The sequence below is a fragment of the Anopheles maculipalpis genome, chromosome 2RL (genome assembly GCF_943734695.1).
Source record: "Anopheles maculipalpis chromosome 2RL, idAnoMacuDA_375_x, whole genome shotgun sequence".
In the NCBI taxonomy this organism is placed as follows: Eukaryota; Metazoa; Arthropoda; class Insecta; order Diptera; family Culicidae; genus Anopheles; species Anopheles maculipalpis.
The window spans coordinates 64,263,650-64,290,051 of NC_064871.1; the positions used below are offsets into that span (position 1 = coordinate 64,263,650).

At 41.1% G+C, this 26,402-nt stretch overlaps 6 protein-coding genes across 6 annotated transcripts in view; 2 read left to right on the forward strand and 4 right to left on the reverse strand.

The window, feature by feature from the left end:
• LOC126556358 (protein snakeskin) overlaps positions 1-26,402 on the reverse strand; it is a 227,264-nt gene that overhangs the window by 94,219 nt on the left and 106,643 nt on the right. The window lies entirely within an intron of this gene.
• On the reverse strand, positions 58-1,155 carry LOC126556222 (tubulin polyglutamylase complex subunit 2). Its single transcript, XM_050211449.1, is given in 4 exon segments — positions 58-661; positions 736-903; positions 965-1,053; positions 1,055-1,155. Coding segments are annotated over 4 exon segments (948 nt in total). The 3' UTR covers positions 58-71.
• Positions 2,812-26,402, forward strand: part of LOC126556536 (alpha-endosulfine) — a 235,326-nt gene continuing 211,735 nt past the window's right edge. Inside the window, exons 1-2 of the mRNA XM_050211798.1 lie at positions 2,812-2,914; positions 3,021-3,353. Of these exons, the coding sequence (XP_050067755.1) occupies positions 2,843-2,914; positions 3,021-3,338 (390 nt within the window). The 5' untranslated portion in view covers positions 2,812-2,842 and the 3' untranslated portion in view covers positions 3,339-3,353. The remainder of the gene's footprint in view (positions 2,915-3,020; positions 3,354-26,402) is intronic.
• LOC126567370 (viral IAP-associated factor homolog) lies at positions 5,262-6,075 on the reverse strand. The gene has a single exon (XM_050223595.1). It carries the CDS (start codon positions 6,073-6,075, stop codon positions 5,344-5,346), a length of 732 nt encoding a protein of 243 aa, XP_050079552.1. The 3' UTR covers positions 5,262-5,343.
• LOC126556302 (protein crossbronx homolog) lies at positions 6,862-8,405 on the forward strand. Its single transcript, XM_050211547.1, has 4 exons — positions 6,862-6,929; positions 7,001-7,065; positions 7,147-7,250; positions 7,956-8,405. Exons 1-4 carry the CDS (start codon positions 6,862-6,864, stop codon positions 8,403-8,405), a joined length of 687 nt encoding a protein of 228 aa, XP_050067504.1.
• Positions 8,632-10,414, reverse strand: LOC126556134 (uncharacterized). Its single transcript, XM_050211352.1, has 5 exons — positions 10,286-10,414; positions 9,933-10,208; positions 9,531-9,833; positions 9,058-9,222; positions 8,632-8,996 (listed from the first exon to the last, which is right to left on the reverse strand). Exons 1-5 carry the CDS (start codon positions 10,412-10,414, stop codon positions 8,643-8,645), a joined length of 1,227 nt encoding a protein of 408 aa, XP_050067309.1. The 3' UTR covers positions 8,632-8,642.

A 26,402-nucleotide genomic window follows, 5' to 3' on the forward strand; every position in this document is an offset into this window, starting at 1 on the left:
ATGACCCGTCGACACATTGCCTTGTACCGAGGATGCACACGGGGGCTACAAAAATATATATTATAACGTTACTAATTATTCAAACGCATTTTCTGTGTCTGACGTGAGCAACGTAATTTCGTCCGAAACACTGCAGGATCTAACACATTGTAGGGTGGATTTTCATTGATGCATACAATGTTTTTCAATCGACGGTTATCGTTTTTCTCCAACAGGTGCGGTGCCAATAGTAGAAATAGCTGCTCAGTCCAGGCCGGTAAGCCACAGCTGGAAAAGCACAGCTCCCAGTACGGTAAGCCCAAATGTGCGATACTCATTCGTAAATACTCGGTAAACGATTCGGCCAGAAATTGCCACCGCAGCGAGTTTGTCTCAAGAAGAAATATTTTTGGGCTCGAGCTTTCTGGTGTCTCGTAAACAAGGCACACCTTGGCCAGGTTAGCTATGGTGCTTAGTTCAAAAATTTTGCTTCTCGAATTTAAATTCAGATGATCTAAATGACCCGAGCTCATATCGACATAGTTCGACTGACGGATGATGGGCGGAACCGTGAGGGTCGTGTTTGGGCTGACGGTTAAGATGGTGTCGATGTTGTCCCTCACGAGTGTTATCTGAATCAGATGTGGAAAGTGGATGTGACCAACACGTCTTATGTCATTGGCTAAAACAAAAGTTGCAGCACGTTAGTATAAACCGATATACTAAGTATGTGGCACGGATATCACAACGACTCACGGGAATATTGGTAACTCCAGTAGAAATTGAATCCATCGGTGGAAAGGTAGAATCTTTTCATGTCATCTGGCAAATACACATTGTGCCGGGATTCCCATGCCGTAACTTGTGCCTTTTCACAAGGAAGTCTTTTTTCCAACGTTACGTTGGTTATTCTGGGAATGTTGTCTGCAAATGAATTCGATTAGACGGACTCAATCACGTTTAGGAACAGTACGCCTATACTCACTTAAAACTTTCGCTAAGCCAAGGGAAAGATTCTCGTAAAACATATCTTCCGTATCATTTCCGATTTTAAGGCTGGCCATCACGCAGTAATCCCAAACAAATAAAATATCAATCAAACGAACTCGTTGCTAGGGCGATGTAACCGAGTAGAAGGTATCGCAATGTTTACTTGAAACGTGCATTGCAAAGCATCAGAGACACAATTGTTCAACATTGTTTTTTCCCTGTCTTAAGCATGATCAATAGTGTCCTTCAGCTGAAATGCATATTTTTGTTAAACTGCACTATCAATTTTTATTTTTTTTAGTTATTTACCATACTTGTAAATTTCATAAGCTTTTACTTTACAACGTTTGTTTTCCTTGCTTGAAAACGAAAGCCATACATTTAATTTTCTGTACTGTCGGACCACAATTTGAATTTCATTTTCGAAACAAATTACCGTTACTCGAAAACCATTTCCAGTTATAATTGATTCACAGAGATTATTTTATTGTTCATAAAACACTACATTGCGATCAACAGAGAATGATACGATGAATACAATTAAAATACATTGAAAGTAATAAGAACTTCCTAAATTACATTCCAAAAAATATTTTACCTTCGAAATGGCATCCCACGTCGTTTGTCTTCGGCTTCCTTTCGTGCGCTGCGTTTATACCTCGCTGCAAGGGTTCGATTCTTCGCCACATTTGTTGTGAATTTTTCTAGGAACAACTAGCATCGCTTCTCGAAACTTTTTGTGTTGAATGTTGTTACAAATTTTGTTAAAAGTTCTAAAATAACACATTTTACACCTGTCCGCCTACTGTTGCCGCGAGCGAATAAACATCAGCAATCCGGTCCGACTACCGCTTGGCAACAGCAACCACACATTTTAGGGAACCGTCCGAGGCCGTGCAAAAACGCAAAGCGACAGAACTAGAACAAGAGTGCGAACAAAAAGTTACGCGAAGGGAAGCAGCAGCAGCGTACTGCGGTTTGGGCGATAATATTCTAACACGGCCGCTAAAGCTGTGTTCCTCCGCTGTGCACAATAGCCGGAGAGTGATTGTGCGAAACGGATTGTTGGTTTGGCAGTGTAAGTACTAGTGTGCTGGGTAAATAACGAAAATAGCAGCAGCAGCAGCAGCAGGCAAAAGAAACAAGCTTACGGCGGCATCCATAATGTTTGAGTGTCCTCCATTGTCGTTTTGTTCGCGTCCTGCGTATCTTTTCAGTGTGTTGAAGGATATGGAAGTAGAGCGGACAGTATATATGAGACTGTGCGAAAATCGTATACAATTTTTCAATATGTGCAATTTGGAGCATTGTTACGCATCGATACATATTTCCCCAGGCACAATTGACTAAATGTCGTCCCGTGCTTCAAAATTGGCAGAATGTTTTGTCTAAAGCTCCTAGGTCTTCCGATAAGAAGATAGTGTTTATGATTTCCAGTATAAAATCAACAACGAATCTTCCATTATTCAACACAACATGCAAGAGCATTGAAAGACTCTGTCCGTACTTGCGAGGCGAACAGCATAATGAAGCATTCAGCTACCTTTCCAAGGATAACCATTTTCAATGCCTTTCCAAACCGTACGGTTGACGTTACGGCATTTAGCATAGCGGAGCGCTTGATCAAAGTCGAGGGGTTATGCCCAAAGGATTTCCGTTTCCAAGGATACAACACCAGCCTGAACAAGTTTGGACGTGTTTCGCTGTTTCTGTTTGCATACGGATTTCTTCCAAATTTTCATGTTTCAGACAAGTAATTCCGTAATGGCCTGTATGATTATAAATTCCTGTTTTCCGTTTTACATTTTTTCAGATATTTTAGTAACTAAAGGACTTTTTTTCTTCAATCTGATCTGGTAAAACATCTGACACCATGAGCGCCGAAGAGAGCACAGAACAACAGACCACTATTGCTGAGGTGGCGGAAGATCAGCAATCGGAGGATGTGAGTAGTATATAATAAATAGATGTTAAATGTATAAATAGGATGGTTCTTTAGTTTTTTAAAGTGTACTAAACACTAAACCACCTTTCCTATTGTCTGATTGTAGAATCCTCAAGAGCAACAGCAGTCCGTCAGTGAGCTGGAAAAGCAGGAGGAGGAGAAAATGAAAGCCAAATACGGCACGAACGTTGGTATGGGTGGTCCGCGTGGTTTGGGCGGTCATTCTGCATTTCTGCAAAAACGACTTCAGAAGGGTCAAAAGTATTTCGATTCCGGTGATTATCAGATGGCCAAGCAAAAGGGTGGCGGTGTGAAGCAGGTGTTCGCTAACAAAGTTCCAACTGGTGAAGCGATACCGACACCCGAAACGGTTCCGGTGCGGAAAACGTCCATCATTCAGACGTGCAACAAGTTTCAAAGTTAAAAATGCAACCATGGTGTTTCCAGTGATGGATGGATCCAATGAAAGGGGGAGCTAGTGGGGAGAACAATTGGGAGACAAAAAGGGGAATCATCAGGTTTTTATAGATCGCTTTTTTTCTTTTGCATCAGTATGTATTGTGTGTTGATCATTTGTCGGACGATAACAATAACCGACGTTAGATTGCACTGTAAATCGTTTTTTGTCTTAGAGAAGCTTAAAATATATAAATTCAGTTCAGTGGCTTGCTCTGTCGACTAACATACTACTACAAACTTACGTCCTATTTTTGTAAAGTTATGTAAAATTTATAAAGCAATTTTTCACGGTCATATATTGTCAATAGGCAACTTTTTACGATCGTTTCGCCATATGAAACTCGAAACAGTTCGTAATGTTCCATTGTTTTTTGTATTGTGTGAAACAAGATAGAATTCAGGATTTTGAAGGAACGAGAAAATTTTCATTGGTGCATTTTTGTCCTTTCATCCCAGCTCCCCCGATTTTGGATGCGTTATTGGTAAATGTATGTTTATTAATTGGTAATGTACTTGTAACCCGTAGGGAATATAGTTCTTGGGAAATATTAAAGCAGAATAATGTGAGCGGCATACCACTGGCTGTGTCCAGGATATTGGCTCAATGTTCTGACTAACTGTGTATGTATGCTGAGGAGGTGTTGTAGCGATCACCAATGTACCATCTTCGGTCGCAATCAGCCTCGCCATGCTTGAGGGGAAGTATAAAGCAGACAGCGGTAGAGTGTAAGCTATGCAAATGCTACGTAGTAGGGGAAGACATGATAGGAGTAGATATTTGTACGATTTGCACCGTGAATAAAATCTACAACGAGATCTTACATGTTCATTGGCGTTAGCATCTTTAACGAAAATACACACAGACACGGGGCGATAAGGTTAGGTGAGTGAAAAAGATTGGATTACTAACAATGTGGCAGCACTCACAAATAATAAAAACTGATGGTAGCAGGTATTTTGTTAAGCAATTTGACTTTATCGATAAATTGTTAAAAGGAGAAAAATACATGGATATGTCGGAGGTAACGATAGCAAAAAAAACATCTTTTCGAATATTTTGATTCTTCATTACTGTGTTCGCTTCTATATCTCGTGATTGTGGTAGATCAGGACCTTCTAATAAGTTAACGCCAAAAGCTTCAGTAGTTGATTTGAAACATTGCAGCTTCATACGACACTTAAGATGTCAATATTCGTCCACATTAGTGTTGGAAAAAGCGAATCCCAGTGGGGATTCCAATCCCAGTCCTACAAGGATTCGAATTACAGAATCCGAATCCGTGTTTCGTGTCCGCCTGGTGTTGAGCAGGGATTGTGGCTTGAACTAGAAATTGTATTCAAACATACTACATGTCATTTAAATCAGATGCCTAGAATAGTCAAAAGCAATCTCAATTAATTGGATTAGATTTTCTATCTATTCTACAAATCAAATTTGATAAGACAGATTCTCCGGTCAACGGCGTATAACAACAACAAAAATGGTTTCAGCGGTTCATCATCCGCGATTCAATACCGCAGTTCAACGATACAAAATTCTGATTAAAAAAATAACAGGACTATTCAAATCCAGTCGTCCTTATCGAATCCCAGTCGGATCCAATCGTTTTCAATCCCATTGGAATCCCATTACGATTTAATTCAATTAGGATCCAATCCGATTAGAAACTTCCTAGAAATTGAATCTTCGCGCATTCCGAATCTGCCAACACTAGTCCACATCCGCGAAACTAGTACAGAATAGACTTTTATCTACGCTTTAGTAAGGCATTTCATTGCATACACAATATGCATTTGAACATTTTGTACAAAATCTCCCTCAAGGGCTAGGACGAATTCTGTACAATGAACCAATGTCTCATCAATTTCTTACGAACGCCATGGATGATTATCAATAAATAGCAGATAACTTTATTAGATTTTGTAGAAAAAATGCTGACATTTGTCTCTAATTCTCAACACACTCTCTCCTACCAATCGTTATTGTCCGACAGTTCGGCAAACATTTTATCCTTAATCTTTTTCGACTCCCTTGGATCCTCCTTAATTTGGCTTTCGATTGCTTTCGTTTGTCCCAGCATATACTCAAGTTCTTCACACGTTAGATTCGGTCCGCCGAGTTCGACCGCCCCGATAAACTGTTTCCTTAACTGGCCCTCGTAGTAAACGAAGATGGTCGGCACATTTCGTTCCGGGTAGTTCGCGATGCACGTGGTTGCGATTGCACGGACAAACTTTGTCATCGGAAAAGCGCTGGCTAGCTGCGTCAGGTGCTGATTGATCAAAGCACAGAGCGGAACACCGCGACTGTACAGGTGTAGCACCACGTAGATGCCCTCGCCTGCCTTGGTCACTTCCTCGACATAGTCTTGGCCGGAAATTTCACGCACCGTTCCAAACCGGGCTTTGCTAGCGGCAGCCTGCATTTCTGCTATGCGCTTCTGTCTGTACTGCTGCAGCACCGCCTCATCCTCCGAGTCTTCCAGCTCATCCAGCTCGTCTAGATCGAGTTGCGACAAATCTTTCCCATTCTGCTTCTCCGCAATGGTACTTTCGATCATGCCGATAATCTCATCTTCGGTAATTTCCTTCTCTTTGGGCTTCTGCGGTATAATGCCCTTCGCGCGGAGAATATCATTCCACTCGGTATCTTCATTCGGATCCTTAAAAATCAACGAGACGGTTGGATTAAACGAGGTCATCGCTCAGATGCACATCATTGGCACCATAAATGGTCATTGTTTTTGTTAACTTGCCTGCATTCTTGATGAGCGGCACGCAGTTTACGTGAGAAACAAAGCAAATGCAGTTGCTACAGTGGATTTTTGATGAATCCGTTTTATTTTATCCTTGAATGGCGATCACTTTGTGTAAGAAAACTGTATTTTTAATCAGCCACACGTTTAGAAAAGCGACGATGCGTGAGGCCACCCCACACGATATTGTGAGTCAACCAACGTGATTTTGACGGAACATTTTATGTTATCTATTTTTATTGAACTAGAAGAGTTTTTGAGTTATCGATGGTTGAGATCAAATATTTCTAGCGCTTAATTAATTATTTTACATTTTAAAAATGCCATAAATCTCTATACGAACGTGCGAAAATGTTGTTGATGAAGAAAATGGAGAAAATTGTGTTCAAACGTTTGTCATCCACGCGATTAACAAGTACCAAAGTAACTTGATTTATGAAATACGGGTCTGTTTGTGAGCGAGTTTGCTGAAATGCAAACGTCAAATATACGATGAGCAATTCAGCAGCCAGATGTTTGTTTTGATTATAATTTTAAAGCGCGATAGATTGCACACCTACATTTTGTTATGATTTTAGTGTAGTACAATGCGTGTTTACAGCTAGCAGATAGGGAACGAAAGTACAAACTGAACGCCAGTGCAGTGATCAAATAAAGAGGCAAAACAGGTTCAGCAATTCATTAGCTATATCTACGCACCAGTCACCGAAACCTTCCTTCCCCAAGTGCGACATGACTCTCGACGCGAACGATAAGCTGCTGGAAACAGTCCTGCAAGAGTACAAAATATTAGCCGAATAGTAAGTATACCGAATAGTGCACAACACCGTTTAGTGAGATTAGTCTGTGCTAAAGCTTATACTGCTTCCAGCGAACGGCTACAGAGCGAAGATCTTGGTGGCATTTACGTAACTCCGTCGTACGAAAATCCCTTCCGTAAGTGGTCATACAACTTCCGCGTGAAGTTTCTTTTCTTTTTGCCTAATGATAAAGTACATTCTTTCTTCATCAATCTAGTTTGGTTCGGTGTTATATTCGTGCGGAGTGGAGTGTACAAAGATGGAGTATTCCGGTTCACCATAACGCTTCCTAGCCGATTCCCCAACGACAGCACCGTCCCAGTGAGTACCCCGTGCATCATAATGAAATCCATTCATAATGGATTTCATTTCATTTTTATTTAAAGTAGTTGGCTATATAGACCTGACTCACTATAATAACTTAAAAGCTAAGCAATATAACTAATTTACTAACTAAGAACTTAAACTTTGCATAAACATAGATTGTAAAAACCAATTTTTGTAAGCTCTGACTATGTAAGGAGGAAGAAATTATTGAGGGTAAATAAAGAAAAGGACATATAAAGAAGACAAAGTTTTGAAGAAGAGATGCGAGATCGAAAAGCCTCTAGAGAGGATTTAAAATCGAAACAAATAAAGAATTTGTAATGGCACAAGCAAACAAGAAAAGGTTCATTAGATCTGTACTGAGTACACCGACGTGGTATGTAAAAGGTATCATGGGTTCAAAGGTGGCGGTAAGGGGCATAAAAAGAATTGAGTATAAGAGATTAGGAGCGTCGGTGATATCTAAAATAATGGTAGCAACAAATAATGTTTGAGTACGCCTGGTACGGCTGATGGGTAGCGTGTCTAGATCCAAGATTTGACAACGATTGGCATAGGACGGAAGAGCGATCCCACAGACATCTCTAACGATTAATGGTACAATGATTTAGGGAGCAATGGCAAAGGCTAGGTTTAGGGGAACGAGAATTAATGTGTTACAGTTGCAAATACTCATACTTTCAAAATGATTTTTTGCAGACAATAACGTTCCAAAGTGACGTGTTCCATCCGCTGATCAATCCTAACGATGGAGTCGTAGACCTAACGGAAGCATTTCCAAAATGGCAGTCAGGTGATAATCACATCTGGCAGATGCTTAAATTCGTCCAGTTCATGCTACAAAATTTGGACGAACACCCGATACAGTCGAGCCATGTGGCCAACAACGAAGCGTACGAGCTGATGCTAGAAAATCGCACCGAATTCCAGTTGCGCGTTGAACATTGCGTAGAGGAAAGCCAGCGGAAGTTATATGAAGTACCCGCTCATCCGGATCGGTTCTACATATGTTTCGATCGATTCAATCCGGACGTGCACGGTGCGGCCCTGGAATCGATGAAGGAATGCAAAGTAGCAGAAGTGACGACACCACCTTCATCCGGACTGTCCTGGGTGCGGAAAGGATTATATCAACCCCTTAGTAAATAGCCCCGTTTGGTTCGGCCGCAATCACACACATAAGGAAACAAAAACACATCGTAGTTAAATAATTTTATTGTTTTATTCCAACGTTAAATACACTCGGCGAGTCACATAGACATAGGTTTTGGTAAACTACTTACTAATACTTGTGAATGCTGCAAAGAATGTGCTAATAAAACGCGTAACGCACTACAAAGTTTTTAACCTAAACCCTAACGCTCTACGTGATGAAATTTGTTGCCGTTACGTCCGACTGTACTTGCCGAGATGCAATCGTTTGGCGCGGCGGTTTGCGATAACGCGACGAATCATATCGATGATCGCTATGCCAAGGACGGAGAAGAACAAAACTGCGGCACCGATGGCTACGTTGCGGAATCCAGGATATGCCTGGCCAAAGTCCAGCTCGCTGATATGGATGTGAATGTTTTCGGGCTTCGCGACAATGCCCTTCGGTGGCGACTGCCCTTTGTCGACGAAGTTGTTGCCTTCGTTGATAGTCGGTAGTCCTGGTGGTAGCACGGGTAGTTGCGTATCGTACAAATTAACCGGCAGCGCATATTCTACGTGTGTTTCTGTCAGCTTGGTCTCAATCACCTAAGAACGTGTAAAATCATTAGCTAGAATTCGATATTGAATCCTTGCAGGAAACACCTACCGCAGCCTCGACAGCTGATAAAGATCGCGACCAACCGTAACCCTCCTCGTCGGTGTACACCGTAACCAACTTGGCACGGAACTCGCGATAATCGCGACCTTCGGATCCAACGACGGTGATGTTAATAGTGGAGTAAGGGCTCATGTAACGGATGGCGTTAATAGTCTGTAGCAACAGAAGGAATAGCAATTAAAATGCCCTCGTTCGTCAATGGACGCTGACGTCCAACACGTAACATAAACACTTTTCGAATTGGTAGCATATAAAATATAGCTTCTAATATTGGCTAATTTGATATATAATATCAGCTAGCCAGCGGGTGGTAAAACCATCAGCTTTTTACCACCCGTTCGCTATGGTACATCCCTCGTTAGATAAGGAGATAAATCGTTCCGAGCAACATATGACAACCGGCATGACACATAGACAGACGATCCGCGATACATATTATCAGACATGGCAGTCAGACCTACCTTAAAATTTCTGCTGTAGTAAGTCTCACCGGCGACTAGCTTGTACGTTTCCGTTTTGCCGCGAAACACGGACAACGGCACACCGTGCGTAACGGTCGACGGTAGAACGTACTCAATTCGTGTATCCGACAGATAAGAAATGTCCTGATCGACGTACTTGTACGCTGGTTCGCGATTTTTTAGCGTAGCGTACGCCAAAATCGGTGTCCCGAGATGGGTCGTGTTGCGCCATTTTTTGTATACCAAATCGCGTAGTTCGTAGCGTTCCGGGAATTTCTCAGCCAGTAGCAGTATGGAGCCCTCCTATTGAGAATGAAAGCATCACAATACGTCAAATGATTGATTTATAAGCGACCGCAGTACGCAATAGGGGGTAGTCGTCTGCTCGTCCGGTACACTTACCACAACGCCGCTATCAGTAGCGCACGATTTGGTCGTTACGTCATAACTGCAGTACTCGGCAAAATCCTCGTCACCAGCGCCCTTGCCCAGGTAGCGACTGGATGATGCTAGCTCGGCAAGATTTCCAAAGTTCCCTACTGGTATCCATAGCAACACTTCGGTCGTTTCATTGCCACACAGATTCTCGACAGTACGATCGCTGTACTCGTTGCTAAGCGACTTTACACCGATGCTGAGCAGGGATGAGTTGGTGCCACAAATTTCACTCAGTAAGGACTGTTGGTGGAAGCACAACATTGGGAGCACGTGTTGTAAGCGAGGAACTCCTTCAAAACTCAACGGCTCGTACTTACCTTAACGTTTACTTCCAGTCTGCTATTTACCAGAAATTTGGTATTCTCGTTGGAGGATACTGTGTAGCGGACGGTCGAAAGCAACACTGCAGAAACAGTCAACAGGTACAGGGCGTTACCGAGAGCCATCGTTGGTAGCTGGACGGATGGATTTTTAACGGACCCCGATTTTGTTCCGTATCGCAGCGAACGGATACTTCTGAATGACTGACTGGGTCGGCACCTCGAATCGATACGCGAACTACAAAAAATATACTTCACCCACCACCCTCTAGTGCGTGTGTGTGTGTGTGTGTGTTTTTGTGGGGTGGTAATTCGTGAACGGAGGGGAGCAGATGGGGTAGTAAATGGCGCACCGTTATCTGCACACACTGCACGAACGGATCTGGCCAACTTTCTTACTACAAACCGAAAAAATCCGCAGCAAAATGATATTGACCTAACCGCGAGGCGTTATCGTCAAATGACGAACGATTAATCCTACGGGCACTGATAGCACGATACCGATGGGTTTCAGCAACAAACGTTCACAACCAAAAGAGGGGGAATTGGAACTGTGAATCCCGACGTACCAGAATGCATCAACACATCCACGCGCCCTTGCAAAGGCTGCAAGAAGGACTGTGCTGGATTGCTGTGATTCAATTTGTTGAGGCTCGCTTTAGTCGAGCTAAATTACGCACACACCACTGAAAATCTCCTGAAGCACCTGCTGTAAAAAATAATTCCTAGAGCACGCGTACGATGTCCTCGTTGAAGGCGCTTCACGCTGATAAAGGTTGCGAAATCCAATCAGTATGTCCACTTCAGCACATTGGCCACCGATCTATGTGCCGTAGGCCAGGTTTTTAAGGATTAGCCAATTGCATGTCCACTCCAGCCACTTGATCGATGTGCCAATTCTGCGCTGTCTCACACTCGCACGATAGTTGTGTAACCATGGGCGACGATCAGACAGCTCTTCTTAGCTTGTCCCAAACTCAACTGCTTACGATGGTGCAATGGGTGCTGCAGTAAAGAAGTTCCTAACCGGCCGTTTGCTGTCTGCCAGTGAATCACGAGGCAGAAATTTGAAATGGAAAGCCATCCACGTTTGTTTCCATTTTGCCTATTCAAATTATCACTTCCGCGGATTCTCAGTGTGGTCGTGCCGAGCCAACCGATTCCGGAATCGGCTGTGAGAATCTTGGACCCTGCTTTACCTAACGCGTTTGAATGTGAAACGCGACGCGCGCGATTGGTATTGCTGCGCCTTGCTTATCAGCTTTCACGTGAAGCGTTGCGGGAACGCCGACAGGAACAGGAGTACAATTATCACCCTTGACGATTGTCGGGTGACGGTGATGAGTTATAAAACGGATGGGTCAATACCGTCCGAAACTTCACGCCAATTTAATCTGTGGTCGGAACTAAGTGACGTACAATCGATAAGAGGGGCAGGCTAGGCGAGTGTGTGGGGTCGGCAAGCCGGGGGTGAAATTATGAGCCTGACTGGCAACACACTTCCTCCCGGCAGTCGGAAGGGCATTATTTGACTATTGATTATTCGTACGTTGGAAGCAATCTTGCCGCACCATCTTGCCATCGTGGTAAGCTGCATGGGATGATAACCAGTTTGAAGCTGACCGTGGATTTCTTGCAGGCTTTTTTTCTGTCTGGCTGCTTCACGAGGAAAGACCTGATAATGAGCGTGAATTTCTGGGACCAAAATAGTGATGGCACTTGGATCGAGGGGGGGGGGTATCTGCATCGAACAGACAAACCGGTGATTGATGATCTCGTGCAACTGCACAGTGTCTCACGTTCAGCACGGGGCTCATTTATCTGTGATGGGAATTTGAAGAAAATGATGCTTTACCTCATAATGCCATGTTTATTCGAATGATAACAAATAAATGATAAGCATCATAACATAGCAATCAGTTCAAGAATAGCAAATTATGGTTTTTAGCGGATGATTTTCCAACTGGAAATGGTTCTCCGATTGTTAATTGACCCTTAGCTGGATTGTTGCTCACAGCCTTAGGGTTAACCCAACTTTAAACTGAGCCGTTAAAGAAATCCAACCAGAACAGCAACCTGATTATCACCCAGTAATCAATTTCAAATCAACCAACTTGAATGCTCCGAATTTTCAAAGGTGTTCTATGCAACGCTAAAATTCAAGACCACATCCCTCTGGTTGCAGCTTTTCACTCTCCTACACTAATTTAATTACTTATTATTGCAATCTAGGCTAATTTTCGAAATTAGCGATCGCCTGCGTGATCTGACGGTCTCTGTTTAACGAGTATGACGCATTTCGCTGCCTGTTCTTGTGATTGTTATGTAAAATTGTTGCTCTGTGTATAAAGCTATCAAGAAATTGAATAAAACATTTCTAGTACAATATTGCACGATAATGGCAATTGCGGGAAACTCTTTGCTCGATGAGCCGTTTGAAACATAAGAACACAGACTAGAGATATTTTTGTTCCTGTTTCTGTTAGCTAATGTCCAAAACTAGATGTTAAAAATTGCTGAAACTTTATTTTGATGTACCGTATTGCTTTGGAGTAATATTTGTATTATCCTGATGACCTACTAGGACATGCCGCCCATCGAATAGCATACTAGACATGATGATACGATGGTAGTTGGATAGTCAATCCTCACTACGGAACAAGGGATACTGAAACACTGTATGTACACAACATCAGAAGGAAAATGTGCCTGCTCCTTTGCCAACTGAATGGTATTTATATAGCAAAACTTTATGCTGGACTTTAAAAACCATATTTTGTTGAAATTATTTGCTAGGTGAAAATATCATGCACATGTAGTCCGTTATTGGTTTCAAATTGTTTAATTGAACTTTTAAATCGCGCTGCAGTGGTCACTAGCGAAAGCTTCAAGCTTTCAATTGCGCCCAGCTAGCATTGTTGCACGATTTCCACCTGTTTCTCCCAACTAGCATTGTTGCACGATTTCCACCCGTTTTCATGCGTTTCTATGCTTCATCAACCCCCACGACTCCAAAAACTTGAATGTCGTTGCTATCGTCGTTGGTTGTTTCACAACCCTTCCCTTTCTAACATTCTACTGGCTTTCTTTGCTCTCGCTCTTCTGGGGCTTAGTCGTTTTCGGTTTGTGTATTTGGTGATTTTGATCAAAGGCAGCCAGCGTCATTTTAAAGTGAAAAAGTCTGAAGGTAACTCAAATAGCCAAATAATCTTAAGCAGCCAAATGTAGCATGCTAAAGATCGCTGCTCTAATACGCATTTTGCAGTTGATAAGAAGCGCTAAAGTTCGTCGTACTTTTAACCGGCTCCTAAGCAGCCTCCGTACGTCAAACTCTAAAAGAAAATTTTTATGCGCATTTAAGTTTCTAGCAAGACAGAAAACAAACATGTGGTCCTTGTCTGACTTGTGATTTCATGCTTGTGGTTGTGTTGTTATATGTGCAGATGATGAGCTTGCTTAGGACAGTTTGTTATGTAGTGGTCATGATTTTTAGCTGTGGTAGTCTTGTGTGCATTAATGTTTTATTCTGTATGTCTGATGTAATTGTAATGTAACATTGTAATTCACCACCGAGCAGAGATGTGAATCATATTCGTTTGATAGAATGTGCAAACAATGTTGATGGGAGGAGGAGGAGAAGGAGGAGAAGGAGGAGGAGGAGGAGGAGGAGGAGGAGGAGGAGGAGGAGGAGGAGGAGGAGGAGGAGGAGGAGGAGGAGGAGGGAGAACTGGGGTTGGTTAGGAAAATGTTGCAACCATTCGACGAGGCAACACTTGAAGGTCGCTCATTTCGCTCATGGGTAAACCCGTCTCTGATTGTGAATTTTTATGTGTGTGTTGTATCTAAATATTTGTGGTTAGCAATAGTTGAAGACACGAAAAATTCAGAACATATTGGTCATAACTGATAAATAAAAAATAAACATATTTTATTCGTAAGGAACGGCCTGACCGGATTACTAAATATACATTCTGTGTTATGTTATTATTTTCCAATATAATCTATAATATAGTTTTTATCGGTGAAAATGTTCGACAAACCTTTCCTAAGCCGTTTCTCTCTCTAAGTTTCGTAAAGTACCATGTGCTGCTTAAGAAGCCTCACAGCTCCAGGTGTAAGTAAAAAAGCTTCATAGTTCCATTGAGTTCCAAGTGTGAGTCAAAATTTGTGTTGAATATTCTAATGGGACAAGTTTTTATCCTTATTATGTTGTTAATCTGATATTACATATAAATGTATATAGACTACGCATCAATCAACATTATTACATAAATCAAATGAATGCTATTTACTAGTCATTTTTTGCATTCTTGAACTTAGATTTTTGCCGATAATGTCTGCGATGAAAAATATGACCATATGATTGAGATTGCTAATAGTTCTCAAAGTTATTCTTGCTCTCAAATGCTTTCGCTATCTCTGGCACTTTCATTTGGTATCGCAAATCGTTCTGTCGGTAAATAGTTAAATGTTTGCTGTTTTAAAAACAAGGATTAAGGTAAGTAGTATAATTATCATGGTTTAAATTTGCATCTTGTGTTTAGCTAAATAGCAGTAGCATCGATTCCTCTTTCAGTCGTCTAGAAGATCCGGCCAGAATCGAACAACGAAAGCTGAGAAATGCAAGGTAGAAAGCAGTCGATGGAAGTTTGATATTGGTAAGTAATGGTATATGCTAGTAAGTAATTGGTAATTGTGGTATATGCTTAACAAAATATGTTAGAACGCGTGCACTTAGTGTTTTGTTGTTTTTTTCTCCAACAGCTTAACTTTTCAACGGACACCCCCAACATCGACCACCGAAATTTCGTGGAAAACCAGTGGGCTATGAGGAATAGCGAACACCAAAGCGCGCGCGGCTCATGCATCGATGGAGGAGACAACGAAGGATGGATCGAGACGGGTGAAAAATTTGAGAGAGCCGTGCTCAGCTTATAGCGGCTCAGGGATGGATACCAAACTGTTAGAGAGCAAATGTGTGAGTATGAATAAAGATTAAGAGTAAAGTTTGTGTTGTTTATTTCGCTCTATCCGAAAGTGGGTGGTGATACAAGTAAAAATGATGATACAAAAATACATGAGACGGGACATGTCACGGCAACACGTCACGTCGCGACAGTAAATTTTATGCTATGAGTGGCATTTTTACTACCGTTTTTACTATGTTGCTTCCATACAAAAATTGATGTTTTGTCGCAGACTCTGCCGGTTGGGTGATGCATGAAACACCAAAAAAGTAGAATGAAACCTCACAGTGCGACGCAAAAACACCCGCTTTTGCATCTGCTATTGAGCACAACTTGTTCCTTAAAATGCGGGTATTTCATTCATATAAAGATGTTGCAACAATGCTAGTTGGCAATATACGGAAAAAATAATATTTAAACATAATTTGAGTAGAAAGTTGATTGAATGGCTAAAGAGTAATGTAGGCCCTAAAGCTGCACGCAGCAAACTCACATGCAAGCTCCACAGTCGTTTGTGAACATGGCTGAGTAGGACATATTGAAAATATTAAAACTTTTGGTTTATAAAATCAAACACATCAAACATTATTTTTACATTATTTTTAGGGCATTTATTACTCTTTAGCCCATAATTTGAGTAGAAAGTTGCATGAATGGCTAAAGAGTAATATAGGCCCTCAAGTTGCACGCAGCAAACTCACATGCAAGTTCCACAGTCGTTTGTGAACATGGCTGAGTAGGACATATTAAAAAAAATCCAAGCAAATCTTATTTTAACTAGTTTTAATGAAGTTTTAGTAATTCAGTCGGCTAAAGAGTAATAAAGGCCCTCAAGTTGTACGGGATTCATTTCATCTCAGCTTATATGAAAAATCACGGTTGATTGTGACCATTATGCGTAGGACATAAAAATATTATTTAAATAAATCATTATTAAAATGAGGAAAGTTATTTGAAATTATTTTTAAGTGTCGCAAAAGCTAGCTTATGTATAAGACTAATTTATAAAAACATTTCACTAACTTATTTCATCATTTAAACGAGACAGTTCATACTGTAATTGAAATAATTCTATAGTGAGTCATATTTTTTTAATTTAAATGGCTCAATATATGGAAAAAAATATATTTAAACATGATTTGAGTAGAAAGTAGATTGAATTACTAAAACTTTATTGAAACTAGTTAAAATAAGATTTTTTTGAATTTTATAAACCAATAGTTTTAATATTTTCAATATGTCCTACTCAGCCATGTTCACAAACGACTGTGGAGCTTGCATGTGAGTTTGCTGCGTGAACTTTGAAGGCCTGTATTACTCCTCAGCCTAATGTTGAGATTTTTTTACAGTGTAACATCGATTTCCATAGTATGAAATTTTCCGTGGCCCACGTCCTTATGGAGTATGGCGTACATCGAGGAGCTGCTGTACATATATTAATGTGTTTACTAAGATTTAAAAATAGATTTGAAAAATTGTATGCATTGACAGTTACATTCCTTTTGATGTTTGTATTGATAATGACACTTCTCTCCCCCTTTCAATCACTAATGTCAAGTGCTTATCCTGGACGAACCTAGCATTTTACATATGCGACAGACAGATCAGACAATTTTTTTCTAGAAGCCCTCGGAGACGGATGTGTGTCGAACTTTCTTCGCAAATTAAGAAAAAGCCCACAAATCGCACTTACGAACCTCAAACTTGTAACAAACATCAAACACACACCCTTCAATTACGCGTCCAAAGAATCTGGAAACTGGTCCACTGGCAGCATCATATAGCCTGTACGGGGTTCGATTGCAATTGATCCATTTTCCACGGGACAGCCATTGTGAAAAAGTGAAGCTGAAAAAGTCACGGATGACGAGCACCAATATCTCGCAAGAGCCGTGAAACAGATGAGCTGAAACCTTGTGGCCCAACAAAGCTGCCGGGAGTGAAAAAAAAGCACGGTCACAAATCTGTGTTAGGATTTAGGTAAAGATTTATTCAGTCACGAACGTGAAAAATTGTAGCCCCCGCGACAAGGCTCGTCGTAATCCAATATCGCATAAGCTGCGAAGTGTGAGCGCGTGTGTGTTTGCGTACGTGCGCGCGTGTAGAAGTGTACGTGAAGTGGTGCAGCTGTGAGCTAGTGCAGTGGTAGTGGTGTAAGGAAGAAAGGCAGTGCTGCCAGTTATCCTACTATGTGACGTTTGAGCGATCGATTCGCGTTTTTTTAGGCAGTGCAGATCTTTGTTTTGGTTTTGCTTCGCTCTATTCCGAGCAAAAATAACACCGCGTTTGCCTTGTACGAAGCAATACATTTCCACCGTGAGGAAAGTGAGAGCTTATGCGCTATTGTTTCGTCAGTAAATACTATATATTATGTTAAATACATTCGTTCGGTGCAATTCTTCGGTTTTAATGGTTTGATATGGTTGATGAGTAAGCAAAATGTTCCCCGTGCAATGTTTTGTTCGCTAACGGTGTGAGGTAGAGAAAATATGGTGCGTCCACTAGCTGGTTGTTGTGATTTATGTTCAAACTCATCGATACCAACGACGACGATTCGTACTTGAATGCGAGAAAATTGTCCAATGTGTGTACGGGTTTTGCGTGCTCGTGTAGAAGGAAAGTCAGGCCAGTAAAGCGCTCAGCGTGCTCAGTAGCATACCTTGCAAACGCGTAAAAATAACAGTTTTCTCTGTTGTTGGATTTATAAATAAATAAAAGTGTGTGTTTGTTGGGAGGGATCGACCAGCTGATCGACGTGAACGCTCGATCGCTCGAAGCTACCCTACTGTAAGGCGGGTGTTTATTCCGTGCAACACCCAGAACACGAACTGGAATTTTATTGCATATTGGTGAAGGTTAGTGCGATCTTGCTTTTCTCCTAGTTAGCTCGATTCGTTTTCCGTTCATATATTTGTTTTTTTTTCTTTTCATGACGTTTTTATGTTAAGCTGAAGCTTCCATCAAGCCGCAAAGCACGGCCGATAATCGTATGAATTTGAAGATTTACAGAAGATTTAAAGATAAGTTCTATCTTGAATGCGCGTCATAATCCCATCCTACCAGATAACAGTGGTATTATACAGGGTTTACCAGCCCATAGAACAAGCATTAGAATAGCTTGAACTATGCAGGATTCAGGATGCACATTACATATGATTAGTTAGTTTAGAAAGCAGCACTATAAAAGCAAATTAGGGGGACTCAATAGGGGGACTTCGGCATTTTATCCATTCCTTGATGGTGGTCATCGGATTGGATTCGGAACGGTTCGGGTATTCCGTTTAGCATTTGCGATTAATTTCCAAGATGCTTGAATTGTTAAGCACTCAGTGAAAAAATCAAATCTAAAAACTCACTTTTCTATGTTCTTCAAAGTATAGAAAGAGTTCCGTACCTGACAATGTTGTAAAATAATCAAAAATTGTGTTATCAGTTGAAACAGCGTAGCTAAAATGATGTAATGTGTGGTCAAAACGGAAAATGCTGTGTATCTCGAATTCCGCTTTGTTTGTACTATTCTAATGCCTGTTCTATGGACTGTTAAACCACCATGTAAGATGGATGGAAGGCAAACCAAACGGGAAAGGAAGTCATTGGTAAACGTCATTAATGACAAAGTTGAACTTAGGTCATGTTTCTTTTGGTCGCTTTAAAACATTCCATCACATCATCATCAGCGGTAGCATCCAAATATTTTCATCGATCACTCGGTCCCTGCGCTAGTGTTGGTAATTCAACGTACCAGCCCGAGCCACCCATCGGGCATGCGCATGGCCAAACTCATAAAGAGGGCCCATTCTTTCATGCTGCCGCAGCGAACATTGATACAAAAGATACGGTGGTAAAGTTTATCTATGAAAAACACTACGACACATGTGCACACAATCCGCGGCACATTCCTTCGTTTGCTGTTTTTTTTGGCTAGCAATGGTCAGATCGATGGATCGAAACAAACACCAAAAGAGAGAACACCTTTATTTGCTGTTTTCACTTTCTAATAAGGGATATGCAACGGGTCATCCGACTGTATGTGTGTGTGTATGTGGGCATAAAGAAATTGGCCCCTTTGGCAGGGGGAAACCCAAGCCAGTTTAATGGCTTGGGTTTCCCCTCCGCGACTGATCTGGTGCGTCGTTTTCCCACGTTTTTCACACTGATTGCGGTTCTGATTCACAACAACTGCCATGCCGTGAGTCATGCCCGGAAGCAAAAAAGTGGTTGTCTAGTTGGACAGTACCGCGAAACGCATCCATCCATACTAACGACGCGGGTTTAGAGCCGGACACAAGGGAAGCTAAAGGTTATCTAACGTTTTGCAGCTACTGTTTATTTCTGCTTTTGATTTGACCTTGCAAGCTGCGGAGAATCCGGTCGTCTGCAGTGTCATTAACATTGCCCGGTTAGTACGCTGGCTCCGCACTTGGTATATTGGGTATTTTATTTAAGACATAAAGTTAAGAGACCGTTAGGATTCTGTTATTATAAGTCGAATTTCGTCTTGCACTTGACGATTTTCGATTCATTGTTTCAAATTGTTGGTGCTTTTCCGGTCTTGTTTCTCGACTGTTTTCTTCCTCTACTTTATGTTGTGGAATTTACCGTCCATCGTCTGTCCGATATTGTTCTAGAATCTAGATCGCATCGCCTTCCGACCGGTTTCATCAAGAAAGCTGGGTGGCACACGCCACCACCCAGCGAGATAAGCTTCACGGACCGAGCGTATCAACGGCGTGGTGTTATCTTTTGCTTTGTGTTGAGTTTTCGGCTCGTTGAACGTAATAAAATTAGCTTTTTCTACCAACCAACAACGGTGACGTCACTGTGACTGGCTGCTCTTTGTCTGTTTTGGGTCCGAGGCAATGAATTATCAGCACCTGGTAACAGATCCCGCGAGATATATCTTCTAGGAGGATGTTTGCCGAGTGCAGACATGGACACTCCATAAGGGATTGTGAAGCTGCATTAAATAAGGAAGTAACTATAACCTCATGCAGACCCATGTTGTTTTGATTCGAATCCGTTCTTGACTTAACAACTGTTTTATCCTGCAAAGGGGAGTGGTCGATAAAGTCCGGCACGAATGCCAGATATTAATCCCTGTGAACTGACGTCGACAGAATGATACTAGTAAAGAGGTTTTCGAAATAGTACTGCTGGAAAGTTCGCAGTCATCATTTCGGAATGATCTATCAGTCTCTGGTCTGGGTTTACTAACAGTGAAAGACCTTCCTTACTTATCAGGCGTTAAAACTGGACTGGCCTTCGTGGTACTGGCCTGCTGTAAAAATCATCTATACCGCTCACATTCTATTGCCGTCGTCTACCAAATCAATACCTTGGACTGTCTGGCAAACGCATCAATTCACAATCAAAGCGCACCCATCGGGCTAGAGTATCAGGCCAGGGTAAAGTGTGCCAATTTAAGCTCCAAGGAGTAGTAATCAATCGACAAAAAATGTTCGAGAAAAATTACACCCTAATCGAACTCCCTAATTGAAATCGCTTGTCTGAGACCTTGTAGCGCACACATTTTTACATTTATACATCGATTTAAACATTTTGAAGACAATTAAGCATTTCTGCAGCAACAGCTGATTGTACTGAATTTTTGTACCTCTTGAAGCATACCAATACATAACCTCTACGGGTATTCTAAGATACTTTACGAACTGTGTCGTCCGGTGACATTCGAATGAATTATATCTTTTCCATGTTGTAAATCACATCATTTTAGCGGCTTCTCCATTATTTTCCCACAAACACACACACACACAACAAATCCTTAAGATCCTCCTTTCGAAGGCGGCGTAGAAGTTTTCATGGGCAAAGTCCAAATCTCTACGACGTTTGTGAGCGCTGGGTGCTAAACGCTAAAGCTTCGGTTAAATTTCTGTCAATTCCGGCAGTCCTGTAGGGACAGGTGTTTTTATATGGAGATGTTTACTCTGGTTTGATAACCAGTTTGATTCCAGCACCCTTTGCTCGTTTCGCACCATTTTTGTGGATGCTAATTTTTGCCTCAATATACATAGATGATGTTTTGGACAACTTTACCCTGGTGCGTTCACTTAGGTATACGCCACATGGAATGGCGCTACCGTAAAGTTTGGCAATGGGTGTTTGATGCAATGTAAAGCCTTTTTTTATATTTATAAATATAAAATTGAAGTTTAGTTCATAAAAGCATGGGAACCAAATAGGTTCATTCTTTTGTCAACACCTGAAGCGATAATTAGCACAAGGCAAAACATTAAATATTGACTAGGATATTTTTGTAACATACAAGGAAACTCCTGCTATCAACTCAATGTATTTATAACGAGAGCATAAACATTAACAGCCCGTAGTACGGCGAAAAGGTACACAAACAGATGACGACACACCACAGTCGGCACCACATACGCACGCAGATGTGTGTCGATACGATCTTGTTGCATAATTGTTTAGCATCGTGTAAAAATAAAGTTCGTACGTTTGCTTCCGATGTTTCAACTGTGACGAAAGCGCCAAAGCGATACAACATCCCCTTCTAAAGAGAGCCTAGCGTTTTGTTTTTGTTTTCAAACTCTGCCAGATTTACCGGTTTGTGCGCGCGTAAGATATTTTGCTTAAGAGCACTGATAACACAGAGATTATTCTAAGTTGTGAGTGTGTGTGTATGTATGGTGGTGGAAGGGGGTGTGTGTGTGTTTTTATTTTTCCATAAACAAATGAGCAGTTTTGGCTGTCGTGCTATCGTGTGAAAGATGAAAAATAAATGACTTTCTATTTATATACCACAGAGACAAAGTGTGCCCATCGATGCTTTAGGCGGTGGTTAAGCAGAATTTTATGTTTCTCTAAAATGCCATACGAAAGCGGCGTACTTTGTTACAATGACAAAGTAACTAATGCTGACGAGAAACAAACCAAGGCATGCTGTGTCAATGGAACAGCTGTTGAAACATCATCTGTTTCTGTACTTCTGTTTATTATTACCTATGTATGAATGTAACTAATTGCATCAAAGTAACAAATGTCTGTAAAAGGTGTTCTAACTTAACATATGTAGTAAAATGAAATTGATTTTTTAATCTGAGAAATGAACGTAGAAATGATTAATATTGATATGAAGAATCAGAAAACTGACCTTCATTCTTTGTCAAGAATACAGCTCATATGAAAGACCTTAAATCCAAACATAACCCTTCGAAATAGACCCCAACAAATAGCAACAAATCAGAACGTTTAACACACTGGGTGTGGTCTCGACGCGCACTTTGGACTATAGTGGAATAGTAGCTTTTAAAAGACCAGCTGTCGTTTTTTTTTTGGTGAGAAGCGTAAAATAAAAATCGTCAACAACAAACATCTGAAACTTGTTTGTGCTAAGGCAACTTGCTCCAGACACGTGTTAGTGTGAGCCTATGAGAATTCGTCAAGTGAGTGTGTTCAGACAAACCGGACTTGACGCATGAGAATCGGGTTACATCGCGGAACGGGTTACAAAAAGGGGTGAAAAGTAGAAAAACTAACTTTGCCGATTAGCAGCTATGGGTTAGATTCTTCGCACCGCCAATACGAAGACGGTAAGGAATCAGCAGCTTATTAGTGATGATCAGATAAGAGGCTCGTCCATCCAAAGGGGCCTACATTATGGCTGAGAGCAAAGAGTGTAGGAAAGATTGCTTTCTTAGTGAGAAGATTTTATTTGCCGTTGTGTTTCTGTTGATATTGCTTCGCTCTGGCAAAGCTAAGCTATGCTAATGTCTTTCAAAAATGTGTATAAATATGCATTTCGTATTACCCGTACACACAGTACACCTACATGAATAAATACCAGAATTTCGGACAACAGGCGGCCAACACCTTATCATCTGTTGTCGCATTAGCCAAAAATCAGCAATCTTATCGTGCTGTTTCAATGCAATAAATACATAATTAAATCGATTACATTGTTAAACACGGTTCTGTAACGATGTACGGCTTATCAAGTATCGCGAACATCTAGGGTGAGGTGTTTGGTGCCAAGCCCCGCAAGAAATCAGCTGATTAATTTCTGTCCCATTTTCAGTCGTGTGTTTACGATTGAGGAGGAAGCCCTCAATCGTACGTTTGCTAACCTTACGAGGGAATTTATACGGTTACTTTTCGATAGGTAAGCATCGAATCAGTTAGTATTTCCTGTTTCTTAGTGGCCACTAACGGGGAAAGAAAAAATATTATTGTGTTTTCACTTTACTTTTATGACGTACATTGCGTGTGACAACTGCTTACGCTCAAGTACGCTACCCGTATGAAAGCGTGAAAAACGTAAAATCAATAATGCGCTTCGAGATCGAGTTAGTTGAATTTATTCTAATGCATCACGTCAACGATGAGAAAACATCCCGAGCTGAAGAGGCGTTGTTTAGTTTGGCATACAGTTTTGGAAGCTGTTGATGTGAGAAGCCATTTGAGAAACCATCCGTTGAAGAGCTATCGAATAAAAAAATGGTTACCTTTCGGGTCGTGTCAAGTGTTGGTACGTTCATTAGAAGCTAGTGACTAAAGTCAGAACTGAACTAACATTTGGGACTAACCGTTCCACCTACGATGTATAAATACGTTACAAAAATCAGCTGTTTTCTACATTCTCTGTGAGCTAGCAGGTCAAAAAGCTAAAGTTTAGGCGAGGACATATGACTATCGTTTCATTTAAACATATTGATACGCAATATGTTGAAAATTATGGGCATTATATGAGACCACTTGAACGAATAAACATGAACACCAGATGTTCTAGTCAAATACTGTGCTGTACGCACTCGCTCGACGAATCGCAGACTACATTTGCAACCAAGCCCACTTGTCCGCATGTTTCTATGACAGTATGACTGACGTGTGAACGCTTCTTCGCGTTTAGATGGTTGAAGGTCAAGTACGGATAGTTGGGACGCGAAGGAACAAAAGTAAATTGAAGTTACGTGGGTGCATTTTTTTTCCGCTCAAAATGTAATACTGTCAACAAGTTTCTGTGTTTTTGCTGACAGTCAGTCTCAAAATCAAACACATAATTAGCTTGCTATTTAACATATAATATGGAAGGAATCATCAAGTGCTCACATAGACCATGGACAGTAGTGTAATAGGTAAAATTTCAATCATAGGTCATTAGGATTTTAAAGGTTTCATCGAGATTTTTATCATGCTGCTTGGACGTTGCTATAATTAGATGTAACTGCTCGTAATTCTATTTTCACCTATAAATATATTCGCAATGTAGAGGGTTATTGATGCAACGGTATTTCCTAACATACGACTTTCAATGCGTCATTATGTAGGGGACCACAAATAGCGAAAGCGGACTATGCGGCAAACCTCGTCAGCTCTCGATACAGTCATCCCTTTTCCGTTCGGTGCGTCATTTTTCCTAACTCTTGGGGGGGTGGGTAAATAAGAGTAAAAATTGAAGCAAAAATAACCAGAAGACGCACTTGTATCGCTTTGAAAAATAAAGTTTGTAATCTGATGGTTACTCTACTGTCTGATACGCATAAACGCAGGTTGTTGTTATCTACGACTCGTCGCAGTCGAAGTGGTTGAAGTGCATGGGTGCATTTGTTTGGAGCGCTGTAGCACCACAGCGTGCAAAAAACAGTAACATGACTAGGTCAACGTAAACGATTACGTAGGGCCTGTCGGCTGTTGTTACTCTGCGCGTTTCTAAGCACGCCGCTTAACCGATGTTGACGACGACATTTATCCTGTTTTCCCGGTCGTTGCCCATAATGCAATTAAGCTCGGGAGCTTCACGGAGCAAGCCACACTTCCGCGAGAAGCTTGACATTGAACGAGTTGTAGTGTGTCCACAAACCAAATTGGAGGTCATACGACCATTGAATAACACCGTGGTATTTATTTTTTCGCTAAGATAATTGTCTCATTTGACAATGCGACGGCGACGTGCTGTCATACTCGCAATAATAAATAAATGAAATAAAATATGTAATTGCCACATTTAATTCGTTCCTATAAACGTGGGGCTTTAGAATAAAGCAAACATTTAAAATTCGAATAAAAAACGTTCCTTTTTGTGTGCAACGAAGTATGCAAATGGATCTTTATATTTTTAAATTCCCCTTTTTTGCACAATTATAATTCCTCATTCGGAACAGACCGATTGCTGAAATAATTCCACCCGCTGATGCATTCGTCCGCGTCACGCCATGTATGCAACTGTGATTCTACGGTAAATCTTTTCTTTTTCTGGCAATAAGTTTTGGATGTGTTCCAACATTGGCAGTCTGCAGATGATCTACTGTGGCTTTTACCAGAAGATTTCATCCGATCATCTGCTTCGCTCGTTGAAATGCTTGCTTTACTTGCTTGCTCTTAGCCGACCTCGGTTTAATGAAAAAGTAATAAGAGCTTATGTGTGCGGTTGCTGTCTTTGCGCTTGATACGAAAGCAAAAGCAAGGAATTTGCTTTGTTAATGATGTTCCGTTAACCATCCTGATTTCATGAACACCTTTGATGACGATTGACACCTGGTTAGTGGTTACTAACCAGGTCTATTAGTCGCTATATGAGTCGAGGCTGTAGTTACTGTGAGTTTTGTCAATAGGATGACCACTCAAATAAAGACGAAATGAAATGAAATAGTCAATATTGCTTGTTATCAATTTACTAAACCCACATTAACGGGCAAATACATCAAAGGCGTGAAAAATATCACCCTCTAACCGTCTGATGATATTTAACACATGACTCAATTTTATTATGCTCGTGCAATGGCTTTAAGTACCGACTAATTAATATAGACCGCTTTTCTGGATGAAGTATGGCGATGGTGGGTTGTGACAAGCGTCACTATTTGTTAAGTAGTTTACGATACATTTAAGCTCTTCGTGGTTTCCACCATGCCATGGGTGGACTGCCGGGTCCACTGTTACGAGCGCTTATGCATAAATGTTCTATTCTTGACCCCATGTTGCAATTTCGTTAGCAAATTACGCGACACATCACTTGACGGAAATGGATATTTGGAGTAAATCCTTTTACAGAAAGCGAATCCCATTGAACAGCACATTCCGAGTCGTCATTTTGTGGTGCAACTCTTGAATATAAACTGGTTTATGTATCTTTTGTTGTTTGTATTGATTTAATTTTATGTAACATTTGTATA